Source organism: Panthera leo, chromosome B1, assembly GCF_018350215.1.
Source record: "Panthera leo isolate Ple1 chromosome B1, P.leo_Ple1_pat1.1, whole genome shotgun sequence".
NCBI lineage: Eukaryota > Metazoa > Chordata > Mammalia > Carnivora > Felidae > Panthera > Panthera leo.
In genome coordinates, this window is record NC_056682.1 from 148,016,466 (window position 1) to 148,039,676 (window position 23,211).

At 39.0% G+C, this 23,211-nt stretch overlaps 1 protein-coding gene across 1 annotated transcript; it reads right to left on the bottom strand.

The window, feature by feature from the left end:
• Positions 1 to 5,369: 5,369 nt before the first annotated feature.
• On the bottom strand, positions 5,370 to 22,396 carry AMBN (ameloblastin). Its single transcript, XM_042936709.1, has 11 exons — positions 22,334 to 22,396; positions 17,016 to 17,084; positions 14,454 to 14,504; positions 12,840 to 12,887; positions 12,229 to 12,339; positions 10,589 to 10,825; positions 9,424 to 9,462; positions 8,870 to 8,929; positions 8,730 to 8,774; positions 8,249 to 8,293; positions 5,370 to 5,995 (listed from the first exon to the last, which is right to left on the bottom strand). The coding sequence occupies exons 1-11, from the start codon at positions 22,394 to 22,396 to the stop codon at positions 5,459 to 5,461; spliced, it is 1,305 nt and encodes a 434-aa protein (XP_042792643.1). The 3' UTR covers positions 5,370 to 5,458.
• Between the last annotated feature and the right edge of the window lie 815 nt (positions 22,397 to 23,211).

Consider the following 23,211-nt stretch of genomic DNA (forward strand, 5'->3'; position numbering starts at 1 on the left):
CACCCAGGCGCCCCTAGACATTATTATTATTGTTTTACATTGAATGTTTGTTTAACAATATCTGCCAGTATCAGTTTTACTATTCATTCTTTCTGTACCTCAGACCTTCCTTCTGGGAGATAATTTAAAGCATAATGTAGTGTTTTAAAGTATACACTTAGAATTTTGTTTAATAAGAGCCTGCTTACAGTAAAAATAAAAAAAGATGCAGCTGCTCAATGACAGTAAAAGTAAAAAAAAAGATTCAGCTGCTCAGTGAGCTGAGCCACCCAGACACCCCCAAACTATTGTCTTTATATTTGTGGCAGATGTGCTACTCCTGAGACACATGGGCATAATGGGTCTGTTATGTTTACTGCTCCAGATTAGCTCTCCACCCTCCTGTCTCCAGAAAGGTCCAGAAAATACTTTCTTCACTAGGGCATAATGAGCTCTGTGGTTTTCTCCTCTGTAGGGCAGATATGATGATGGGGATGCTGCTTTGGGTCTCAATGGGAAACATAGGATTCTGTGACAGGAGAGGCCAGATGGTGGTGTTTATCCCTCAGATAAAGAGGATGTGATTACCATGGTAGGCCACAAGATGGAATAATAATCACAGTGCTTTGACCAGCAAGGATCTGTGATGATGCCTAGTAGATCATGGGTTTCTCGATAAAAATAGATGGACATTCTGTTAAGATGTGGCCTGACATGAGAAGACAAAAAAAATCTAGGTTCATTGAGCCTAACTCAAGTCACCTAGTGGGATTCACAGTGTCTTATCCAGTTCCCAGACCTACAGCCCCCCAGTCAAGGGGACATCAGGTTCCTGTGAGAAAAGACTACATGTGTATGCCGTAGTGTCCCTAAACCTTCTCCAGAAGAAACTGACGCAGTGTTCTAGGGCATGTGGGAGGGAGTGGGGGAAGGGAAATACCCAGACTTCCAGCAGGTTGTTAGATGGTGGTCCTGAACAGGCAAAGCCTTCACAGTTTACCAATTAAAGCTTATAGAAATCAGATGAGAGATGGAATCTTGGTCCATGTCCATCTGACAGTGGAGCCAATGGATTTATCTAGTAAGTCATTTTCCAGTCACAGAATGTATAGTGAGAATAGATGTATCTTATAACTGGCAGAATCCCACCTAGATTCCTACACCAATGGAACACAAGCTGTAACGGTAGGAAGGAAGCTCCTGGAGCTGTGTCTCTTCTTACAATTCCTCCTCCCCTCCCCTCCCCTCCCCCCTCCCCCCACCAGATGGTAAGTCTTGTAGGGGGAATTGCGGAGATTAGTGTCACCACTGAAGTCTTGAGGGATACAGGGAAGGTGTCTTTCCACATCCTCATTTAACTCACTTGTTTGGCTGATGCAAAAGCTGGATGGGTCCTGGGAAATCATGGTAGATTACTGCAAACTCAGTCAGCTGATGATGTGAGTTGTAGCTGTAGTTCTAGGTGTGGTGCCTTTATTGGAACCAATCAGCATAACTCCTGGCGCCTATTATGTAGTTATTGATCCACCATATACTTGCATCCTATTCCAAGCAGTAAGAAAAACCAGAAGCAGTTTGCTTTTAAAAGACAGGGACACTACAAACCTCAACTGTCTTTCCCCAGGGCTGTGTCAATTTTCCTACTGTCATAATACAGTCCTAAGGGTGCTGGATCACCTTCATATCCCATAAGAAACCATGCCAGTACATTACGCTGAAGACACAGTGCAACAGGTTTTGATTAGCATGAATAGCAAGCCAGGAGGTGGAAGATAAATACTGCAAAAGTCCGCAGGGCTGCTGACATTTCTAGACATTTGGTAGTCCTGGGCATGTCAGGATAGCTAAAGTGAAAGGCAAACTGTGGCAGCTCCCAGTACCCCACAAGAAGAGAAAAGCAAAATGCATGCGGGGCTTCTTTGTGTTTTGAAGGTAACATGTAGCACAAACTGTTATCACTTGATAACACTGTCAATGTTAAGTGAAACGTAGGGCAAGAAAGGTGTCTATTCAGTAACAGAAGCTTCCCTGTCACTTGTGCATTATGACGCAGGGACTCAAATGGATGGGAAGTATCTGTGGCTGCAGGGAACCTCTGGCAAGTGCTGGCAGAATAACAGCACAGAGCTTTAGGGTTTTCTTTGTGAAAAGAAGTTCTTGCCTTGCTACTGGACCCTGGTAGAGACAGCATGCCGGGCTATGCGAGCCAAGTGATTATGCTGAGTTGCCTATCTTGAACTAGGTGGTATAGGATCCACTGAAACCATAAAACTGAGTATAAACAGCAGCATTCCACTGTAAGTGGAAACGATATATATGACGCCAGGTTTCAGCGGGTGTGGAGGGCTCAAGTAACTTGCACAAGTGATTGGTTCAGGCTTCCACGTACTTTCTCTTTATGACTTTGATGCCTTTCCTCAATCCACACAGTTAGCCTCATGGGGAGTTCCATATGACCAAAAGCCAAAAACAAAATGAAAAAAAAACCCCAAAACCAGATGTCCAGGTTTGCCCTAGCTAGTACTGGCTTATACCTGTTGTGAACATTCATTTATCATTCATGACACCACTTTTCGTTGTCAAAAGTGTCCCAGTTTGGGGAATCAGTCCTGTGACCACCCATCTATGATCAATTAATGGAGATTAAAGAATGTTTGCTGGTTCGTGCATTTCTGTACTGTATTCCAGCATCCGCTGGAAGTGCACGGTTAGTGCACCACAATGCCACTCAGTGGGCAGGACCTTAAGAGGTGTGTCTGGTCGTCTATTTTGTTTGGAAGGGGAGATGGCTCGAGTTACACATTTACACTGACTCAGCACAGCACCAGATTGGTCAGCTGGTCAGGGACGTAAAGATAATAAAATTGGAAAATTAGTATTAAGGAGGTCTAGAAGGCAGGCTATTTGGATAGGACTCTCAGGATGGGCTATAGTATGAACACACTTGTTTCTCATGTAAATGCCCAATAGAGGGAAGCCACGGTGGAGGAAATTCTCAATAATGAAGATGGTTCTTCCTGTGGGTGACATTATCCTCTTTCTCTGGCCACTTTGGTGCTTGCTCACTGGACCAGTGTTTGAAGTGGATATGGTGGCAGGGAAAGAGGTTATTCAAGGGCTCAACAACACTGTATCCCTGCCTTGTCAAACTGATCTAACTATTAACACTGTTCAGTGCCCAGCCTACCAATGGAGAGGCCACCTCTGAGCCCTTGATATGATTCACCAGGGAAACCAGCATATGTGATGTCACAAATGCATGCTCTGGGGACACCTGGGTGGCTCAGTCGGTTGGTTAAGCGTCTAACTTCAGCTCAAGTCACGGTCTCACAGTTTGTGAGTTCAAGCCCCATGTCGGGCTCTGTACTGACAGCTCAGAGCCTGGAGCCTGCTTTGGATTCTGTCTCCCTCTCTCTCTGCTCCTCCCCCACTCATGCTCGTCTCTCTCAAAAATAAAAAAAAAACATTAAAAAAATAAAAACAAACAAATGCATGCTATGAATTATAAGGAAGAAGTCAAAAGGCTAGCTGTGGAGTGTGAATGGAAAAGCACACATTCAGATGATGGGAACAATTCCATTCTGTTCTTACTGATTGTTTTGCAGGGTTCTCTTTCGGGAAAGGATCAGCAGGAAAAGGTGGAAACCGCTATGACTTAGCGATTTTATCCCAGCGCTATCCATCTCATGTAGACCTCACAACAACCATGTGGGGTGAATTGGCTTGTAGCTCCATGATGGAGATGAAAATACAGGATCGGGGAGATTGGGTCTCATTCCCAAAGACTCAAAGATGACAACATGTGGTGTCTGTCTGGACATCTTTTACTATCCTGCTTTTTAGGAGACTGTCTGGCTTGCTAAGGTGGGACTCAGTGGGCACCTGCTGGCTACGGTGGGGCTCATTTTCCAACCCTTGCACCTTTGCCAGAGCCGCTACAGGACACAGTTTTAATCTCCTGCAGGTCTCCTCGGGCTCTAGTCATAGGGTAGGGGTGAGCGGAGCTCTGCCTGAAAAGGGGGAGACGTTAGGGATGGCTGCACGGTCCTGCTGTGGTTGCCGAAGTATCCCAGGTCCGGAGGCATCGGAGCTCATCTCCTGGGCTGTATCCCCAGAATCTCCACAGGGGAGGGACAGGAATCTAGATCCTGGAGAGGGTAAGGCCTGGCTGGGCCACCTGGGAGGGGGTGGACAGAATGGGGTGGGAGGCTACTTTTCACAGGTGACCAGAACTGGCCTCGGAACCTGTCAAGTTAGGCAAATAGCCCTGACTGAATATCTAGCTTTGGTGACAAGTAGCAATCATTTGCTGATTCCCTTTTTTACCACAGTGTGCTTCACAGGAATGAGCTAAATCTCACGTGGCACCCACATGACTCTTCTTGTGTTTCTTCCTCTTGGAGGCCTTATTCTGCAAACGGTTCTGAGAAAACTTGTCTGATCCCTCCCAGCCCCTCCAATGCCTCTCCGGCTGGGTGAGGCTGTCTCCTCTGTGGCTTTGGCGGCACCCTGTGCTTGGCATTTTCTTTCTTTTTTTTTTTTCTCTCCCCCCACACCCCCTCCGTGCTTGGCATTTTCATAGCACTTTTCATGTATGTTGTGGGTTTTGCAGTATTGTTGTGAGATAATGTATGTAAAATACGTGAGTTGGTTCAGAATGGCTGTTTTTGTCATAAAAACAAAAACTGTGGTTGTCTGTCTTCTTGTCAGTCATGCCCAGTGTAAGCTGTGAGGGAAGCGACTGTGTGCCCATTGCCTAGCACAGTGCCTAGGACATTGGTAGATACTCAATAAACTTTCAATGAAAGAATGAACAAATTAAATAAAATGGGTTAAAGAATAGCAAAGGTAGGGAATGAGCATGCCTTTCTTAACCATTTGAATATATGTAAATAATAAACATATAATTCCTGATATTTTCAACGAGAAAAATTCTTTATTTAAAATAAGCTAAGTGTTTTTACTAGATTAAATAAAATACTCTACAATGAGAATTTTAAATCCAATATTACCAAACCCAGTAATACCAGTCAGGGATTGTTCACCCATCCCTGTTTAATAATGTTTGAATGGTGTCTCTCATAATTCTGAGAATGTGTGCCTTTGCTTGGAGAAAAATTTCCAAAGCAATGTTGCATTTCCTGGATATGACGGTGTCATGCTGGAGAGAGAAATTCTATAGTGCCCAAGACAGCTAAGAAACAGCGATTTTCACATGCAGAGACCCTTAAACTTGCTCTGATGTCATTAAGAGTATTTCTAAATCACAGAGAAAGCCAACACATTTTATTTCAATAAGAGAATGAAAGCAAGAAGGGGACCTACACTATTTCTAGCCACTTGTATTTATTAATATATGCTCAGCATTTTTAACGCCTTTGCTGCGGCAGGGTAGTAAGTGTTTCAGTAAAGAGATATACTATAGGGACAAAGCTGGGGAGCTTGTGCATACAGAAAGTAGCTGATAATCTCAAAGCTCTCAGGGCTCTTGGAAATGCCACACATCATGCATGATCTGGGGCTGCTGGGCCTTGTTTTCTGGCATGGATGTTTGCTGAGTGTCTGGGATGGCTGTGGTATCTGTGGGCGTTTCTTCCAGGGGTGTGGTCACGTCGGCACCATAGGTCTCATAAATATCTGCTAATCCAGGGGTCATCAGTGGGTCAGCTTCTGCTGGGGTGACCCTGGGGGGTCCGGCACTCTGCCCTGCAGGACCTCTTGCCAGGCTGGGGTCGTTGCCCTTTGGGTGAGCAAGAAGCCCTCCCAGGGCACCAGGTGCTACCTCTGGAAGGAGAGCTGGGTTTTCCGGATCGGCCGGGTTGACATCCGGCCTGGGGGAGCCTTGTGCACCTCCTTCGCCCTTCTCAGGGCCTTTGGTTCCGGCGACTGGGGTGTCAAATTCCAGAGTAAAATCCCCACCCATGGCTGGATTGTGGGGTATCCCGCCAAGGTTAGGCCTCATGCCTCCAAATCCTGGGAACATGGCTCCATAGGCCATGGGGCCTCCTCTGCCTCCCTGGAAATAAACCATTTACCAAAGGTACCGTTATCACCTACTATTAAGTATACCACGCAATCACAATTGGTCAGATTCACCTAGAAATCATAAAAAACTGTTAGGGAACAAAGAGTGAGTTGACAGCTTTGGGTAAGCACATTTCTCACTAAACTGGCTTTGAAATATAAAGGAGAGGATTCTGCACTTTTCTGGAAAGGTGGAAGGCAGGTGGAGACCCTTTGCCAAGTCTGAATGAAAGCAGGAAGGAGAGAAGTGGGGAAGCGGGGCAGAACCAAGTCTACAGGCAAACGGAAGTTCAAAGTTAATGTTAAGAAAACAATAAGCAGCCAAAATAGGCAATGCCATCATAAAACAAATGAACAAACAAACAAAAACTGGCCCATTGCTGAGTTTGTTGAGGGGTATTTTAGAAAACCACCTCAACATCATTTCTCAAATGAACAAAGCCCTCTCTAAGATTTTCCTTTTCTTTTTCTTTCTTTTTATTTTTAGAACATGTATCAGAAAAAGAAGCTTGATCTCTCTGGAGGAACTGAAATATTTTCTTCCTGTGGACGGTTAGAATTGTAGAACTTACCAGGTCTCTTTTTTTCTGCCTTTGCTGCCCCAAAATATCCAGCCTCCAATTTTGGGCTACTTGCAATGATTGTGTAGGGCTTTGTAATTTGCATGTTTGTAATCTCATTTAATTAATCGCTTACTCATTTTAAATTCTATCTTCAATTTTTTGGTGACCTTTACTGGGGGCTTTTCATAAGCTACTACAAAATCTTTTAAGCATGAGGCAGAATATAAATAAATAAAATGATAAGATGATAATTAACGCTTACTTGAATTTTCAGCCAGTTGTGTTGGTAGTATGTGGATACCGCATTCTTTTCTCCTACCTTCTCTTGGCTCTCCACTCTCTAAATCTCAGCTTCTCACATCATCTCCTTGAGGGATGGCACTGTGAACCCCTTGTCTGGGCTACCTGCCTCTCCCCTTTACCTCTCTTATAGGTCTGTTTGCCCTTATCACAACATTTTGACACTATCTGCCCTTGTATCTAACTTTCCCATTGATTAGAGAGTAAACTCCTTGAGAACAGAAATCTTATCTAATTTATCTTGCCTCTATAGTGTCTTCCTATGCATCTAGTTCATACAAGGCACTCAAGAATGTTGGGATGAGAAAGGCACCTGGGTGGCTCAGTCAGTTAAACATCTGACTTTGACTCAGGTCATGATCTCGAAGTTTGTGAGCTTGAGCCCCCCGTCTGGCTCTGTCCTGACAGCTCACAGCCTGGAGCCTGCTTTGGATTCTGTGTCTTTCTCTCTCTGCCCCTCCCCTGCTCTCACTCTGCCTCTCTTTTTCCCTCAAAAATAGATAAACATTAAAAAAAAAAAAGAATGTTGGGATGAGAGCTTTCTTTCGGTGATAGCATATTTATGGTATTTATTCATTTGATAGGATCTATAGTTGATAACAATTTAATTTAGTATGGTATTTTTTTTCTTTTGTTTTGTCCTCTAACAGAGGTAACAGGTAGAAATTTCTGGGGGAAAATATGAAATTGTGCAAGTCTACTGGTCTCAAAATTTAAAGTTGTCATATGCATGGATAATAGAAAAAGAATATGCTCAAATTAACTTATTAACACACTTTGAATTTTACACTAATCACCTTTTAAACTTGGTTAGTTTTCTTTTTCTTATCTGAATATAGTTGACACACAACGTCACGTTAGGTTCATGTATACAACATTGTAACAGTGTTGTGTGGTGACAGATGGTGGCTACACTTGGGGTGAAGATAACATAATACATAGAGTTGTTTTCTTTTTCTCTTTTATCTCTCAATGTCGAGGTCTAAGTTGTTTGCAAAGCTGTTGAATTTGTTCTTTTGAATTTATTTGGTCCGAGAAGAAATGGGAACTCTGTACAAATCATGCGTGTCTTTTTTTTGGTTTGAAGCATATGCCATTCAATGATAATGGCCTTTCAGTAAAGGTTTCTCCTCTGCTCATATTCAAGAAACAGGGCAAAATCTTATGTTCTAGAATGGTCGTGACTCAGAAGTGACTAGATGGAAACGTGGCGAAATCTTTGCATGTTGCCTAAGAATCAAGGTTTTGGTTTCTGAGTGGAACAATCTGAGTCCTGTGCTGTATATTCAGTGACATTTATGGCCAATGCCTCTTGCAGCAAGTCTTTTGTGACTGTTCTGCCCTGACCACTATTTTCATAACAGTTTGAGGACATTACTCACCGCCATTTCTTCTGAGCTCATGATGCCAAGTCTGGCAGGAGCATTCTGTTCAAAAAGAAACAGTGCATCTTATTACCAGTCAGTAGGTTCCTATTATCCCATTAGCTACTCAAGACAAAGTTAAAAGTAAAGTAAAAAGTTAACCTTTCCTTAAACCTTAAAGTTAATGCCGTGTCCAACGGCAGGGTAAAGTGTAGAGGTGAGTCATTATTAAATGCATGGAGCCAAGTTGGATAATTCAGATAGAAAATTTACCTTTCCTAAATGCTGTTGTATATATGTGTGTGTGTGTGTGTGTGTGTGTGTGTGTGTGTATCTGGCTAGAGTTACTCAGATAGAAAGTGTGCCTCCTTGACATTTCAGTTGCTATTAGGCACTCAGAGAATATGGAATCTTTTGTGTGAAGCCTAGACTTTTATAACTATAGCTCTTAAGATAATATTTAATTTAAAATGATATTTTTTGTAGGTTACAGACTTACCAATTGATTTGCTCCATAGGACATGTAAAATATTCCTGGATAAAGCTAAATATAAATACAATAATCATCATAAAATGCATTTTCCAAGGAAAAATGTTCAAGTAAATTATAAGCAGAGGCATATTTTTTAAAAAGCTTACTGGAGAAGGTTTATTTTGTGGCATTGGTCCCCGGGATATCAAACGAGCTATTTGGAACACCTTTAAGTGGTAGAAAACAGAATTAGTAATTCATTTTTGCTATAATACAGGCAAACCTCCCATTACAGCCATTTCTAAGTGTTATATGAAATGCATTTTCAGGTGGATTAGTCTAACAAATAAGTATTTAATATTTAAGAAAACAAAGGAACCCATTATACTTCATATTCATGAATGAATGGGGCAATTAAACATTTTCACTCTTCTTTTTTTTTATTTTTAAAATGTTTATTTATTTTTAAGAGAGAGAGAGAGAGACAGAGTGCGAGTGGGGAAGGGCCAGGGAGAGAGAGGGAGACACAGAATCTGAAGCAAGCTCCAGGCTCTGAGCTGTCAGCACAGAGCCTGACGCAGGGCTTGAACCCACAAACCATGAGATCATGACCTGAGCTGAAGTCGGATGCTTAACCGACTGAGCCACCCAGGCACCCCTCTTCTTTCTTGAAGTATAGATATTTTTCTTAATAAAGTATCTCATTGAGATCTGTACTTACTGATGGTCCTTGTGGATCAGCAAAATCCATTCCTGGTAGCTGCATCATAGATGAATATTAAAATTACTAAACTATAAAAGTAGAACTGGACATACTCTTTTTAAAAAATTTTTTTTAATGTTTATTTATCTTTGAGACAGAGAGAGACAGAGCATGAATGGGGGAGGGTCAGAGAGAGAGGGAGACACAGAATCTGAAGCAGGCTCCAGGCTCTGAGCTGTCAGCACAGAGCCAGACGCGGGGCTCGAATTCACGGACCGTGAGATCATGACCTGAGCTGAAGTCGGACGCTTAACCGACTGAGCCACCCAGGCGCCTCAGAACTGGACATACTCTTAACTTATTTATGACTATAATAAGCAATCTAAAATGAATTTCCTGATTTTCACCTTCATTTAGTCAGGCAGGGCACAAAGTCTGTCTTCTCTTTTTAATTTTTTTAACATTTATTTATTATTGAGAGACAGAGAAGGACAGAGCATGAGCATGGGAGGGGCAGAGAGAGGGAGACACAGAATCTGAAGCAGGCTCCAGGCTCTGACCTGTCAGCACAGAGCCTGATGCGGGGCTTGAACTCACGAGCTGCAAGATCATGGCCTGAGCTGAAGTTGGACGCTTAACTGAATGAGCCACCCAGGCGCCCCAGTCTGTCTTCTTCTTAAAAAGGATGATAATATCTATCTTTATAGGATTTTAATCAGGGTGACATGGGGGAATGTCAAATGCCTGCAGCATACTAGTTACATGGTAGCTTCCTTTTCTTTCTACTGCTCTTTTCTCTACATTATTGCATGATTGTTTTTTCTCCACCAGATAGAGAAATAATAATCCAAAATACTACATGCAATGCTGTGGGATAATCAGTCTTCTCAGTCCTTCCAACGCTGAAAAAGATCCTGATGATAGGAAGCATAGAATTCTCTGGGCTGTCCTATTTCCCCTGAAAGCTTTCATCTTATGTGACTAAGAAACTAAGAGGCACAGGATCTTTTTAGAATCCATGCCTTGTTTCTAATGGCAAAGGACAGATATGTCAACTGCTTAAAAACATATTTGTATTGTCATAAATTATGCCTGAAAATTCCGATTATTTAAATATGCTCTGCAAATCAGTTTTCCTTCGAGTTAGTGCGCAATCCTGATTGGACTTTTGAGAAAGAATTACCTCGGCTTTTGGTGGCTTCTCTGATGGTGCCACCTGCTGTTCAAGCATTGGCCCCTCTGCTTGCTGCAAGGGCGGTTGTCCCTGGTAAACTGGAGGCTGAGGTCCTCCCTTCTGGGCTGCGTCCTGGATGGCGGTTACAATAGTAGGCTGGAGGAAAGGTTTCTGTCCTGGCTGTTGAGGCTGCAGGGATGGCTGCGATGGGAGAGGTGGGGGATGTACAGGCAAAGAATATTCATACTGCAGAGAAATTTGAAAGGAGTGTCAGGAAGCGATAGCTCACTGAACTGTGGTGTCTAGAATTTCTAAAACAAAAGGGCTTGGGAAGCTTTCTACTTGCAAGAGAGTCCGGGGAATTGGCCTGAAGCTTATGTTCATTTAGGAAGCACCAATTTATGTAAAGTCAATGTTATTGGGGCGGTCTTTTGTGTGGCTGTCTCCTCCACTTCCTTTGGGACTATCTGTGCTGAAGAATATGGAAAACTATTGGACTTCCTGGTAGAATGGTTGTTTCCTCCTCGGAGTTCCCAAAGCTGCCTCTAGGTATGTCTCTTTTACCACTTTTTCACTGGATTACAATGACATCTTTGCCCACCGTCAACTGAGAGACAATACTATGTCTTCTTTGACTTTATAGCCCTAACACTTAACATGGTTCCTAACACGTGCCTGGCACTTGATAAATAATATATGTTTTGAGTTAATGAAAGGAGAGAAGTGATAATTAAGTAAAATACCAATCAAATTCCTGCATCATGGAGTCCATTTTGGAAATAATCAAGTGGAGAAACAGTCACTACTAACATTATTTATTGTCCCACTAAATGTGGCTTGGTGAATAATGTTACTTGTGAACACTGGAATCAAAAGTTGCTATTAAAACAACCATGTTTATTTGCTCCTTTTTGAAATTAACTGTGGTGGATGGCTTCCTGTTATTTTTAAATCATTTGCAAGCTCCTCAAAGTGGTATGGAAATCTCACAACAATCTGGCTCTGCTTTGCCTCTTCAACTACTGCCCATCTCTAAACTCTATGGCTTTTTATTACCGATACCTCATAATTTAGCACCTTGTAATACACTGTCTTATCTTATCTCCCAATCAGATCTGAAACTTCATGAACCTTGGAGCCATTCTTAAATGTTTTCATTTTCACTCCCAATCTATAATTTGGCTTATGCATTTATTAGGCACCAAAAAAATAATGGTTAACTGATTGATGTATTTATTGATTACTGTAGGGTTCATGATATTTTAACCAGGACTTTGGCATCATTTTAAATGTGACTTTGAATAATTATTTGGGACTCTTGACTAAGATGAGAGTTGTCCAGGATATAGCCTGCTTCCATCTTGAAGATAGTTTCTCTCTTGTTATGGCTCATGTCATTAACATAGGCCTCTTATATTTTGGAGGCCATATCTTCCTATTTGAAATAAATATACAAATAAGTTGAAAGTTTGGACCACTTTATTTTAATTTTTCCTAAGTACTAAAAACAATTATAAGTTTTGACTTGCTAATACTTGAATACTTTTTTATTCATTATTATTATCTGTCTGTAGCTAGTATATGATAAGTTAGAGAAGGCAAATATTGTTAAGCATGAAGTTTCAAGCACATTGATGCAATTAACCTACCTGTTGAGTTTCATGCTCCCTTGGTCTCATCCATGGGAAAGAAGAATGTGGTGGCAGGAGACCATGCATCCACAAAGAATTAAATGACTTTCCAAAACCAAATCTTGAATACTAAAGATATGCAGGGGGGAAAAAAAAGAAAAAAACACATGCTTTTATTTCAGTAGTGGCTTAAACTTGGTTTTCATTTTCTACAAAATCCATAGAAAGTGTGGAGACAGCCAAAGTAAGTGTGACATCGGTGAATTTAATGTGGACAGGTAAATGCTCTCTTCCAATAGACTTACTTTCCATCCTAAGACAGACTGCAAGATTCCCATAAACTTACTTGAGATTTAGCTTTTTAAGCACTCATATTTTGGGCTGTTCAATAAAATTGAAGTACTAGAAAGGATTTTTTTCTTACTCAAGAACATTAAATATTGTTTTACCTACCATCCCATCCAAGGGTCTTGTTTTGTTTTAGGTTATCTCAGTTACTCATTTGTTCTTTCAATACTTAGGATAACATCTATTCACAAATTTTATGAATTACAATGTTGCTATTAATAATATCACTACCACCACCACCATTAATTCTTGCAATAAGAAATATTCGAAAATAAGGTTACCTGAGAAAGCATATTTAATCCCTGCAAACTTCCCAACTGTCTCATTGTCTATCAAGAAAAAAGATGGGTTAGTGTTTGCCACATATATTCCTTTTCATATGGTACAACCATTTTCTCAATATATGGTATTAGCACAAAGTTTGCAGTGGGTCAGCTGAATAAAATAAAATAGAAACAAATCATCATTGAAGAGTGGAAATGTTAAATGTGGTTGTGCCATTGTTGTTATTGCTATTAAAATAGTGAGTTTGCGGGCGCCTGGGTGGCGCAGTCGGTTAAGCGTCCGACTTCAGCCAGGTCACCATCTCGCGGTCCGTGAGTTCGAGCCCCGCGTCAGGCTCTGGGCTGATGGCTCGGAGCCTGGAGCCTGCTTCCGATTCTGTGTCTCCCTCTCTCTCTGCCCCTCCCCCGTTCATGCTCTGTCTCTCTCTGTCCCAAAAATAAATAAAAAAAAACGTTGAAAAAAAAATTAAAAAAAAAAATTTAAAATAGTGAGTTTGCTTTTTATCATTAATCAAATAAGAGAAAAAGGTATCATTTAAGTAAAGGTCACATTAAAACATTGGAAAATAGCTCATTCAATTGAAATAGAAACTTAATCATGAGAACATTGTTTCATTGACGCGTTCCTCCGTTCCCCATTTAATTTACTTTGCCTTTTATAAATCCATCCCCAAACAGGCAAACAAAACAAAAACAAGACAAAACAAAGCACCCTTACCTCCTTCCCAAATAAAAAAGGCCTCAAAATAATAAATGTAAAACACACTGGGGAAAATGGTGAGTATCTGGATAGGTGGTCAAGAATGCTGCCAATTCAACAGAAAGTCAATTTCAATTTAATGGGAAGAGGTTTAGAGTGCTTTGAGTTGTTTTTAAGCTAGAAAGTGAGAAAAAAGTAACTCTGTGAAATTAGCTTCCGTTTGAAATAAACTTCTAGCCTATGTATATATTAATTGCCCCCAGATTATCATGATATGAATAAACTTTGCAAGGTCTTATGAAAAATTTATAATCTCATAAATGTTTTTTTATTCATAACTGTTAATATTTTCTTTTGACATGGTCAAATGTTTCCAGTGTGCTGAGATTTTCTAAACAGAGTATTATTAGTTATGAGAACTTCAGCAAGACAAACATAGGCTATGAAGCAGGTGCCACAAAACCAGGTTAATGTTATTTACAGGAGTTCTTATAAACAACCACATTTTGTGGGGTAAATTCTCTTCAGGGGAACATTGTCATATAAAATACTATAAGGTGATGGAATTAAATGTAAACCATTTGTGGCGTCAGAGCAATGTGTTTTAATTAATGTAGTAATTATATTAATATAGTAATTATATAATGTATATGTAATATATATTAGGTATTAAATATTAGTATTGATCTGATTCACACACAGATGACACTCTGAAGAGTAAAATATCTGAGAGTTTAAAATTGCAGTAAAATGAGAAGATGAGGTTCTAATAAATGTCATACGCTTCTCTGGAACTTCTCTAGAAAGCCACTGACTTCTGAGTAGGAAAACAGAACCTGCCCATGGTGTTTCTCTCTTACCAAGACCATACAAATGTAAAGACTGCATGTAAATACTCTGACGATACATACCTCCAGGCTCAAACTAGCCATGCCTGGTGTTCCAGGTTGCTGAGGAAACATCTAGACGGAAATAAGAATAATTTTGAGATATCTGGTGAGAACCTTCCCTAAATGCATACTGGAAATAGAAAGCCTAGCCCAGTGCATAAAGGCCAGCTGAGGGATTTTGACTTGAGTTTTTAAGCAGAATAAAGAAAAATTTAAATTAATTGGGAGAATTAACATCATATTTAATGGCTTTGCTCCCACATGAATCATCTACCCTTTGTATCTTAATGCAGAAATTTTTGTTTTAACTTTGAGATTACATTGAGCACAAATACAGTGTAGGATAAAGCTACAAAATAGAAAACCAAGAATACTTTGTATTCTTAAAGAAATTATCCTATAGGTAAGCAAAAGGGACAAACTTAAGGTCAGTTTTCTTGTGGTTTTGCCAAGCTTACGTGCTTCTGGTTCATGGAATGTGGCATGGAATCATGGCATTCAGCAAAGAGCACATGCAAAACCTAACTTGCCATCCATTCAAGGGGTTTCAACAAATGCTCCGTCATTCATGAAAAATTATTTTATGTATAAATCTATTGATCTGTGTTTATATTTTTTGATCATATTCAAAATGTACACTTTAAAAAAAGTCAAGTTTTATTATACTTAATGTGTTCATTTAAAAGTTGTTAAAAATATAGTTATACTTACAACTAGATTTTTTTTTTTACAACTAGATTTTTAAAGTGTAAGATATTTTTCTTTCTAAAGCAATCTTTGTTAATATGCATAAATACCAGTAGAAAAAAAAATGGAGAATGGAAGAGTAAGAATTAGAGTACTTTGGATTTTGAGGGTCTTTGGTTCTTTGGAAATCCTTACTTTCCAGGGTCCCAGGTTCTCAATGCCTTCTTTCCTTCATTTATACACAAATATTTATGGAGCGCCCACTAAATATATTGGGATTTTTTTTTCATGAGTAAGAAGTTGAGGAATAGTTTCCTGAGTGTGTTATCTACCTTCCACTTTCTGCTTTTTTATACAGGTAAAATCTTGCCCTCTTAGTCATGGTGCAAATTGCTCCAAATAATTCAGTTTTGGAAATGGATAGCAGAAAAAGAGTTATAAATGTGTAGCAAATACTCTAAGCAGAGAAAAAGATCAGTTGTGTAGACAGGAAGACTGATGTGTGTGTGTGTGTGTGTGTGTGTGTGTAGTGAGCAGATTGTTCAGCATTTTGGGGGACTGTGAGAGTAAAGCCTTCCTTCCTCCCAGTGGCCAGTACACAAATAAGGTATCTTGGACAGATTCAACTACAAAGTATACTTTCCTTTCCATTTACTCCAAGTCATGAATTAACAACAAATTTACATGAATGTAAATGGACAGAGGGTACATTTCCAAGGAGGGAGTAAAAGTAGAACATCTAACTTGACAGGCAGTCAGTCGGCAATCCTAAACAATTGTCATGTCCCTCAGGGTGGACCTGATTGACACAGGTGTGGGCCAGCATAAGTTCCAGGAGTGTCAAGGTATTAGACAGTGGATGGCTGAGGCTGACCCCAGGGTCAGTATTATACAAAGGTAAGCTAGGGTGGCAGCTTCACTTTTTCTTTCACTTAAAGTTCATGTTGAGTAATGGAATAGAAACTCTTTTTATTCGCAGAGTTGAGGCTTTCATCCTTGTAGCCAGTTTTTATCCCCTTTCTCCCAAACATTTAACTTTAAGAAACCCAAGTAGCTAATCTTTTTTTTTGTCAGGGAACTGAAATATTTGAAAGTTTATTTAAGTCCAACTATGAGTTCCTCAAGACAAGAGATCATGTCAAACTTACCTTTGTGGCTCCAATGCCCAGCACATTGCTGGATACATGTCACGTGTTCAGTCAATATTTGCCAAATGCATATGGCAGCAGAACAAAGTCTTCATGAAAATAGAAACACATACTATTGGCTGGTAGAGTTCAGTACCCAGAGGATTGTATTCATGAGATCATATCAACATATGTTAGAATGAGCCAGGTATAGGACTATAACATACAATTAGCCCCATTGCCATAGCATGTTTTGATTTAAGAAACTTCAACTCTCAGTCATATAATATCTCCCCCATGAGGCAAATCTGTTGGTTAATTACTTAATTACTAGCTTCAAATGGAATTACTTAGCTCTGTTTTGTAACCATCATAATTTGGCTAATATTATTCTTTTAAAAATGAAGAAAATGGACTTTACTTTTTTGGAGAAATTTCTTCTCCATTTCAATTGCACAACGGCAGCAAGTGGTTATAATAAAATTGTGCCATGGCATTGCAGAGGCTACATAAGTCTTTTATATTTGAATGAATGGAATAAGACTTCAAAATTTTCTTCAGAATATTTTAATATCTTTTTGAATAAAAATATTACATTGACCTACTGCTTTCAGATGGTAAGCTGATGTCTGGACACCTATGACCTTTGACTCAGTAGGAACTCTACCACTGGATTAATTCAAATGAGTCCATGCACGAACTTCAGACCATGTCCTTCAGTACTGTTTAGCATCCAAGAATCTAGAAAATCTAGAAACCTATGACTTACCGGCACTGCGGAACTCATTTCCAGGAGGCAAAAGATCAGTATTAGGTCCTTCATTTTGGAAAGTGGGATCTGAAACAGAATTGGGTTGGAGAATTAAATCAGATGAATTTTTATTTCAGAATGGTTAAAAGGCAATATTTCAAATGAGCCACATCTCTGTTCTTCCAAAACAATCAGTTTCAAGAAAACAAAAATAAAAATAAAACACAATTAAATGTTTCTAAGCTTATTTATGCTTACTAGTTTTTGGAATGAATTGACAATCAATTAAAAAATATCTAAGTGATTTTTTTAATGGAGTTACAACCTAAATGAACATATAGGAACAACCTTTGTGCTGTGTTCTTTAAATGCTGTGTTTCATTTCATAAAATGAATTATGAATTTGAAAATCCGTTCCATTATGTGAAATTTTGGTCTATTAAGTATCATTCACAGGATGTTATACTTTCTCTCCAGAGTACATTTTGAAATGCATTTGAAATATAATACAATGATTATTTTATAGCAAACCTTTATTTGCAGATATATTAGAATGTATCACTCTATGTTTCAGTTATCCAGATAAACATAACAAAACTTATCTTTTAAAAAACAAGAATGAGGGATGCCTGGGTGGCTTAGTTGGTTGAGTGTCTGACTTCGGCTCAGGTCATGATCTTCCAGGTGAAGCCCCACATCAGGCTCACTGCTGTCAGTGAAGAGTCTGCTTCAGATCCTCTGTCCCCCTTTTCTCTGCTCCTCCCCCACTTGTGCTCTCCCCCCAAATAAATAAATATTAAAAAAGTAAGAATGAACTGAATATTTTAAATGCCTTTGATATTAGTGGGAAATAGGTCTCAAAACTGAGTTTTCCTTTTTCTAAAATGAATTATCTCTTTAAGTTTATTCTAGAAGTTGAAAAGCCTCTTTACTCTTATATGAACAGAAATCTACCTACCCAAGAAATTTGCTTGTCTTCTAATGCCTTTCTAAATTAGGCGCTGTCACTAATAATCACAAATAGTAAAAAAGAAAAAAAAAGAAAAGAAAAAAAAAGAAAAAGAAAAAAAAGTCTATAGATTAGTCTTTTTTCTTAGCTGGTAAGATATTAGGCATGTCTTCTCTGGAACATGCTAATGGTTTACAATAAACTATTATTCAGCTTCTGGTGACAAACAAAAATCCTCTGTATAAAAGCTACTTGGAGATAGGAAAAAAGAACTTACAGGAATCACATGGAAATCATAAAATCACATTTTACCTTCAATGTTGACATGCACTGTGTTCTCAGGGCCTGGTGATGCCAACCAAGACAGTTCTAAGAAAAGAAGATTAAAATTTTTTCTGGTCTGTGCCTAGGACTCGCTCTGTATCTCTCATTCAGGGAAGACCAGAAACCTTTATTTAAAGCGCCAATCCACCAATCAAAGTGAAGCAAAACGGGGAAAAAAACCAAACTCCGCTCCTGTAATTTAGCCCACACCCTTTTATTGCATGCAAGGACATTGGCCCAGTAGAGTCTCATTATTTTTAATTGTAAACCAACCCTTGTATTTATTCAGAGAACTCAATTGCAGGGAGGACAGTAAAGGAATAATGGACATAAGCTCTGAAGACAATCATTTTGGTGAGCTGAAGGAAATATATGTAAAATAGGTGCAAAATTAACCATTATCTATTTTGTTCAGGTTTTTATCTGCAGATAAAGCTAGTGACCCAGTGCCAACATTCTCAAGATTTTCACCCTCATACTTGTTATAGTAAATGTATCTTCCCTCCCTTACCCCAACACTCTAGAAGGAAGCATAACATAATGTTCTGAGATTGAAAGAGAAAATGGAAATATTAGATGGATAATGAGTACATTATAATGTTTTCCTCAGAATTTCCTAGATAGTTTTTTATCTGAAGATAATAGACTAGAGTTAGGCAAGCTTTTGTTAAGAAACTTTAATTGGACCCTCTGAGAGAATAACTTCAGGTAAATCTTTGGTGCATGTTCTTTGGGGAAAGAGGGACATAAGTCAAAACATTCTCCGTGAACCAATCAGGTCAATGGGCACTAGTTTCATTTCACTCTTTATTTTATTTTTTTTTAAGATTAAAAAGATGCTTATTTATTTTTGAGAGAGAGAGAGAGGAGGAAGGGCAGAGAGAGAGAGAGAGAGATTGAGAGAGAGGAGCACAGGATCTAAAGTGGACTCTGTACTGACAGCAGAGAGCCTGATGCAGGGGTCAAACTCATGAACTGTGAGATCATGACCTGAGCTGAAGTCAGATGCTTAACAGATTGAGCCACTCAGGCACCCTTATCTCAATCTTTAGATAGACTTATTTTCAGGCATTTAGTACCAAGCCAGGTTAGTCATATCTGTGTCACTTAAAAGGCTAATGTCAACATGGATGGGTTTTTCTCCAGGAACAGGTAAAGATGTCTTGGATGTGGATTGGACTTTAACTGCTTTTGTTATTTCTCTGCCCCTCCTTATCTTTCCAAAGGTGTGATTTCAGATGTGGTAGGGGTAAGAATTTAAGATTGGTTTCCTAAGAAGGGATGAGTCAGTATACTTTTTAGGGGAATAGGGATCTTACCAATTACAGGGAACACCGAGGAAGCTGGTATTTTGGAGAAAAGATGTCTTCATACCTAAGTGTAGGCTTAACATCTTCAAATAATGATATCCAAGAAATTGTTCCTGATAAAACCCATTTCCTATTGATAACAGAATTATTTTTAGGATGTAAAGAAATAAGAAATGTAAATATGTTTTATAAATAGTAAAATGTTTTTGCAAAAAAAGTATTATTTTTGACCCCATCTTTCCCATTTGTCTCTATTCTAGTTCTGGTGCTTGATCAAGTCCTCTAATCTCTCTGAGCCCTAGTTCCTTCCTTTGTTATATAAGGATGATCATTTACGACCATAGGTTTGTTTTGAAGATTTGGTGAGATGATAAAGATACAGGGGCTGCCATATAGTGGGTGTTCAGTAAGTGGGTGATTTGTTCTTTGAGTGGGAGAAGCTACATGAAACACCACAGAGACACTGTGTGCGTGTGTGTGTGTGTGTGTGTGTGTGTGTGTGTGTGTGTGTCTGTGTGTGTGTGTGTGTTAAAAAAGAGGAGCAGTGGCAGTTAGGTGTATGAGTTCCAAAGAGGGTAGAGAAGGGACTTGATGGAAGGCATTTCGTCTGCATAGAAACTGATGCTGAATCCATGGGATTAAGCTTCCTAGTTGACTGTTAACCAGGAAAATGGGATGTGTGTGAATATGTCTTTTACAGTTTATGAGCATGATCATGATAGGCTAATGATGATGTTTTCATAGAATTCATATATTCTGCCTTTCTCTTAAGCTAAATACTTAATATACTATAAATGATGTTGCTTCTACCCTTTAAAAATGACCTTCACACTCAATCCTGGATTACTGTTTTCCAGATGTTTGCGTTAGTTTCTTTCTCCTCCACTTTCCTGCATACCCACATCAATTTATCTTCCTAAAATATTGGTTTCAGCATTTCACAGCTCCACTCAAAAACTTTTTAAGGACCCCTAAAGCTATAATGTAAATTTCACCCTCTATAACTAGACAGTCAAATTAACATGTCCATTCACCTTTCCAATTTCATCTCCCATTTTATGCAAGACTGTACATTGGGATAGTAATCATGATTGTTGTAATCAGTTGAAGTAAACATTTTGCATCTGGTCAACAGCTTTTTAAAAAAATCTTTTAATGCTTATTTTTGAGAGAGAAGAGAGAGACAGAATGAGAGCGGAGGGGGGCGGGCAGAGAGAGAGAGAGAATCAGAAGCAGGCTCCAGGCTCTGAGCTGTCAGCACAGCTGACATGCAGGGCTCAAACTCATGGATGGCGAGATCATGACCTGAGCCAAAGTCGGACCCTTAACTGACAGAGTCACCCAGGCGCCCCAAGTCAACAGCTTTTTATTTTTGATTTATGTTACTGGGAAAGTTAGCAAACAATCCTAATACATCCTAATTAAAAGGAATTTAATTACAAAGAAATCTGTAAATTAGCATGAGGATATCAATGTGTAGCAGTGATGATAGACATTAAGGAAGTACTACAGCTGATGGCTACTATGTCATGTTGATCAAGACCATACCTTTACTTCAAAAAAATGAGAGTAACAAATTAAAAAAAATGCTGTGTCCGGAGTATAGCAAAAATAAAAAAGCTCAGAATGGCAGAAGATCTGAGATACATGAGGGGACATGTACAGAAAAACTTATAAAGAAAAAGCTAGATAAAGAAGATCCTGTGGAAAATGTCAGTACAGTAGCTGGAGCACAGCTTTTGAAAACCCTTCCATGACATTAACCATGTGATACTGGGTGAGCCACTCAACTTGAATATATACAGTATTTTTGTATAATTATTTAATCTGTGAAATGTGGTCTACCATAGGATGGCATTAATTTAATTTAATTTATTTACGTTAAGCATATTAATGAATATTAAGTGCTCAGCACACTATTTGGTATGCAGAAAATATTCAGTGATCATGAGTTATTGTTCTTGTTGAAATAAAGAAATCTATGGTGCATATCTACTTCATATTGGACTATGGGCCTTGGCTGTGACTATTCTAGCCACCAAAGGCAGTTATGTTAGTTATAACAATGAACTAAAATGTATCATTCTTATGATTTTAATTGCTAATGAGCATGTTGATTGCATGGGACAAAACATGGACTTTGATTTTTGCTTTGTTCTCACACATGGTCCCTTTCAACCTTCTACTCCAGCCAGACTTGTTTACTCAGTCTCTCCAGAATGTGCCATGGTTTGTCTCTTCTTGAGGCTTTTATTGAACCTTTCTCTCTGCCTAACCTCTTTTCTTATCTCTTCACAGCTTGTTTTCAAAGTTCCAGTCCATTTTTACCTCTTTGGTGACTCTTTCCCCCACTTTCTACTCCACTGTGATGTTCTCTTCTCTGACTCCAAATATTTGTCAGTCATTCGACAACCATTCATACACTACATTGTGACAAATTGCTTGTTATAGATCTTCACGTTTTACTTTTTACATGATCTTCTAATTTTTTGGATAGATTATCATATTTTTTCAAACACATAAAATATTCCTGTGGGAACAGAAATCACTCATTCCACTAAGTTGTATCCTTTGACATTATATTCACATTATAATTGGTAATATTTGGATAGTATTTACTATGGGCAGGCATTATTTTAGTGTTCTACATATATTAATTTATTTAATCCTCCAAATGACTTTTTGAAGAAGATACTATTCTCCCCTTTTTATACAAAGAGAAAACTGATCTACAGAGAGGTGAACTAAATTACCCAAAATGACAGTGAGCGGTGGGACCAGAATTTAGACACAGGCATCTTGCTCTTATGAACCATGCCAGAATGAATGAGTCATTCAATAGTAGATGACATTGATCAATCAATCATTGCTAGATACAAAGGAGTATAATACAGTACACCTACTTGTCAGAAATTTATCAGCAAATAACTCAAAGAAGAGAAATACACAAAAATAGTTAATGAGACATATAGCAAACCAACAATAATTTAATTAAAAAGCCTATATAATATCAAAAAGGATGGTCCCACATGGATTAACTGCTAAAATAATAATGCTATAGAACAGTGATTCTCAATTAGGGATGATTTTGCCCCAACACAGAACATGTCTGGGGGACAAGAGGCTACTTCTGGTGGTTACAGTTTGCTGGCAGGGAAGGGGGGGTGGAATTTGTTAGTGGCATCTAGTGAGTAGAGACCAGAGATGCTGCTAAACATCCTAAAATGTACAGGAAAGCCCCTCACAAAAACAAGTATCCAGCTTGAGATGTCAATAGTTGTGAGGTTGGGAAACTGCTAATAGAAGAATGCTCTAAACTTTTTGAGGTTGGAGAAATCCTTTGAGGCTTTGGGGTCAGGTATGAGGAGGATAGGTTCATGCTGAGCCTTGAAGGCTATTTGTCAAAATGCCCAATCAGTAGCTGATGTCTGAATCAATTGATAAGTATTAAGTTTTCCAGGGAAAGAATCTGATGGAGTGTCATGCATTAAGCTGGAATGGAAGAAGAGTGGAGAGTATGGTCATGTCAAGGAAGGCCAAGTTTTAAGTTGATTTTGTATGTTGGCATAATAAAAGGAATAATAAAATTTTCATGGATCTTACACTAATGTCTACTGTATATAATATTAAT

What these genes read in the sequence shown, in the direction of transcription:
- AMBN (XM_042936709.1), bottom strand. Translation starts at nt 22,396, where the DNA reads ATGGTTCATAAGAGCAAGATGCCTGTGTCTAAATTCTGGTCCCACCGC. An exon ending in GATTAAATATGCTTTCTCAG is followed by an intron (nt 12,340 to 12,839) that starts GTAACCTTATTT and finishes GCATATCTTTAG; the next exon opens with TATTCAAGATTTGGTTTTGG. An exon ending in TGAGCTCAGAAGAAATGGCG is followed by an intron (nt 5,996 to 8,248) that starts GTGAGTAATGTC and finishes GTTTATTTCCAG; the next exon opens with GGAGGCAGAGGAGGCCCCAT.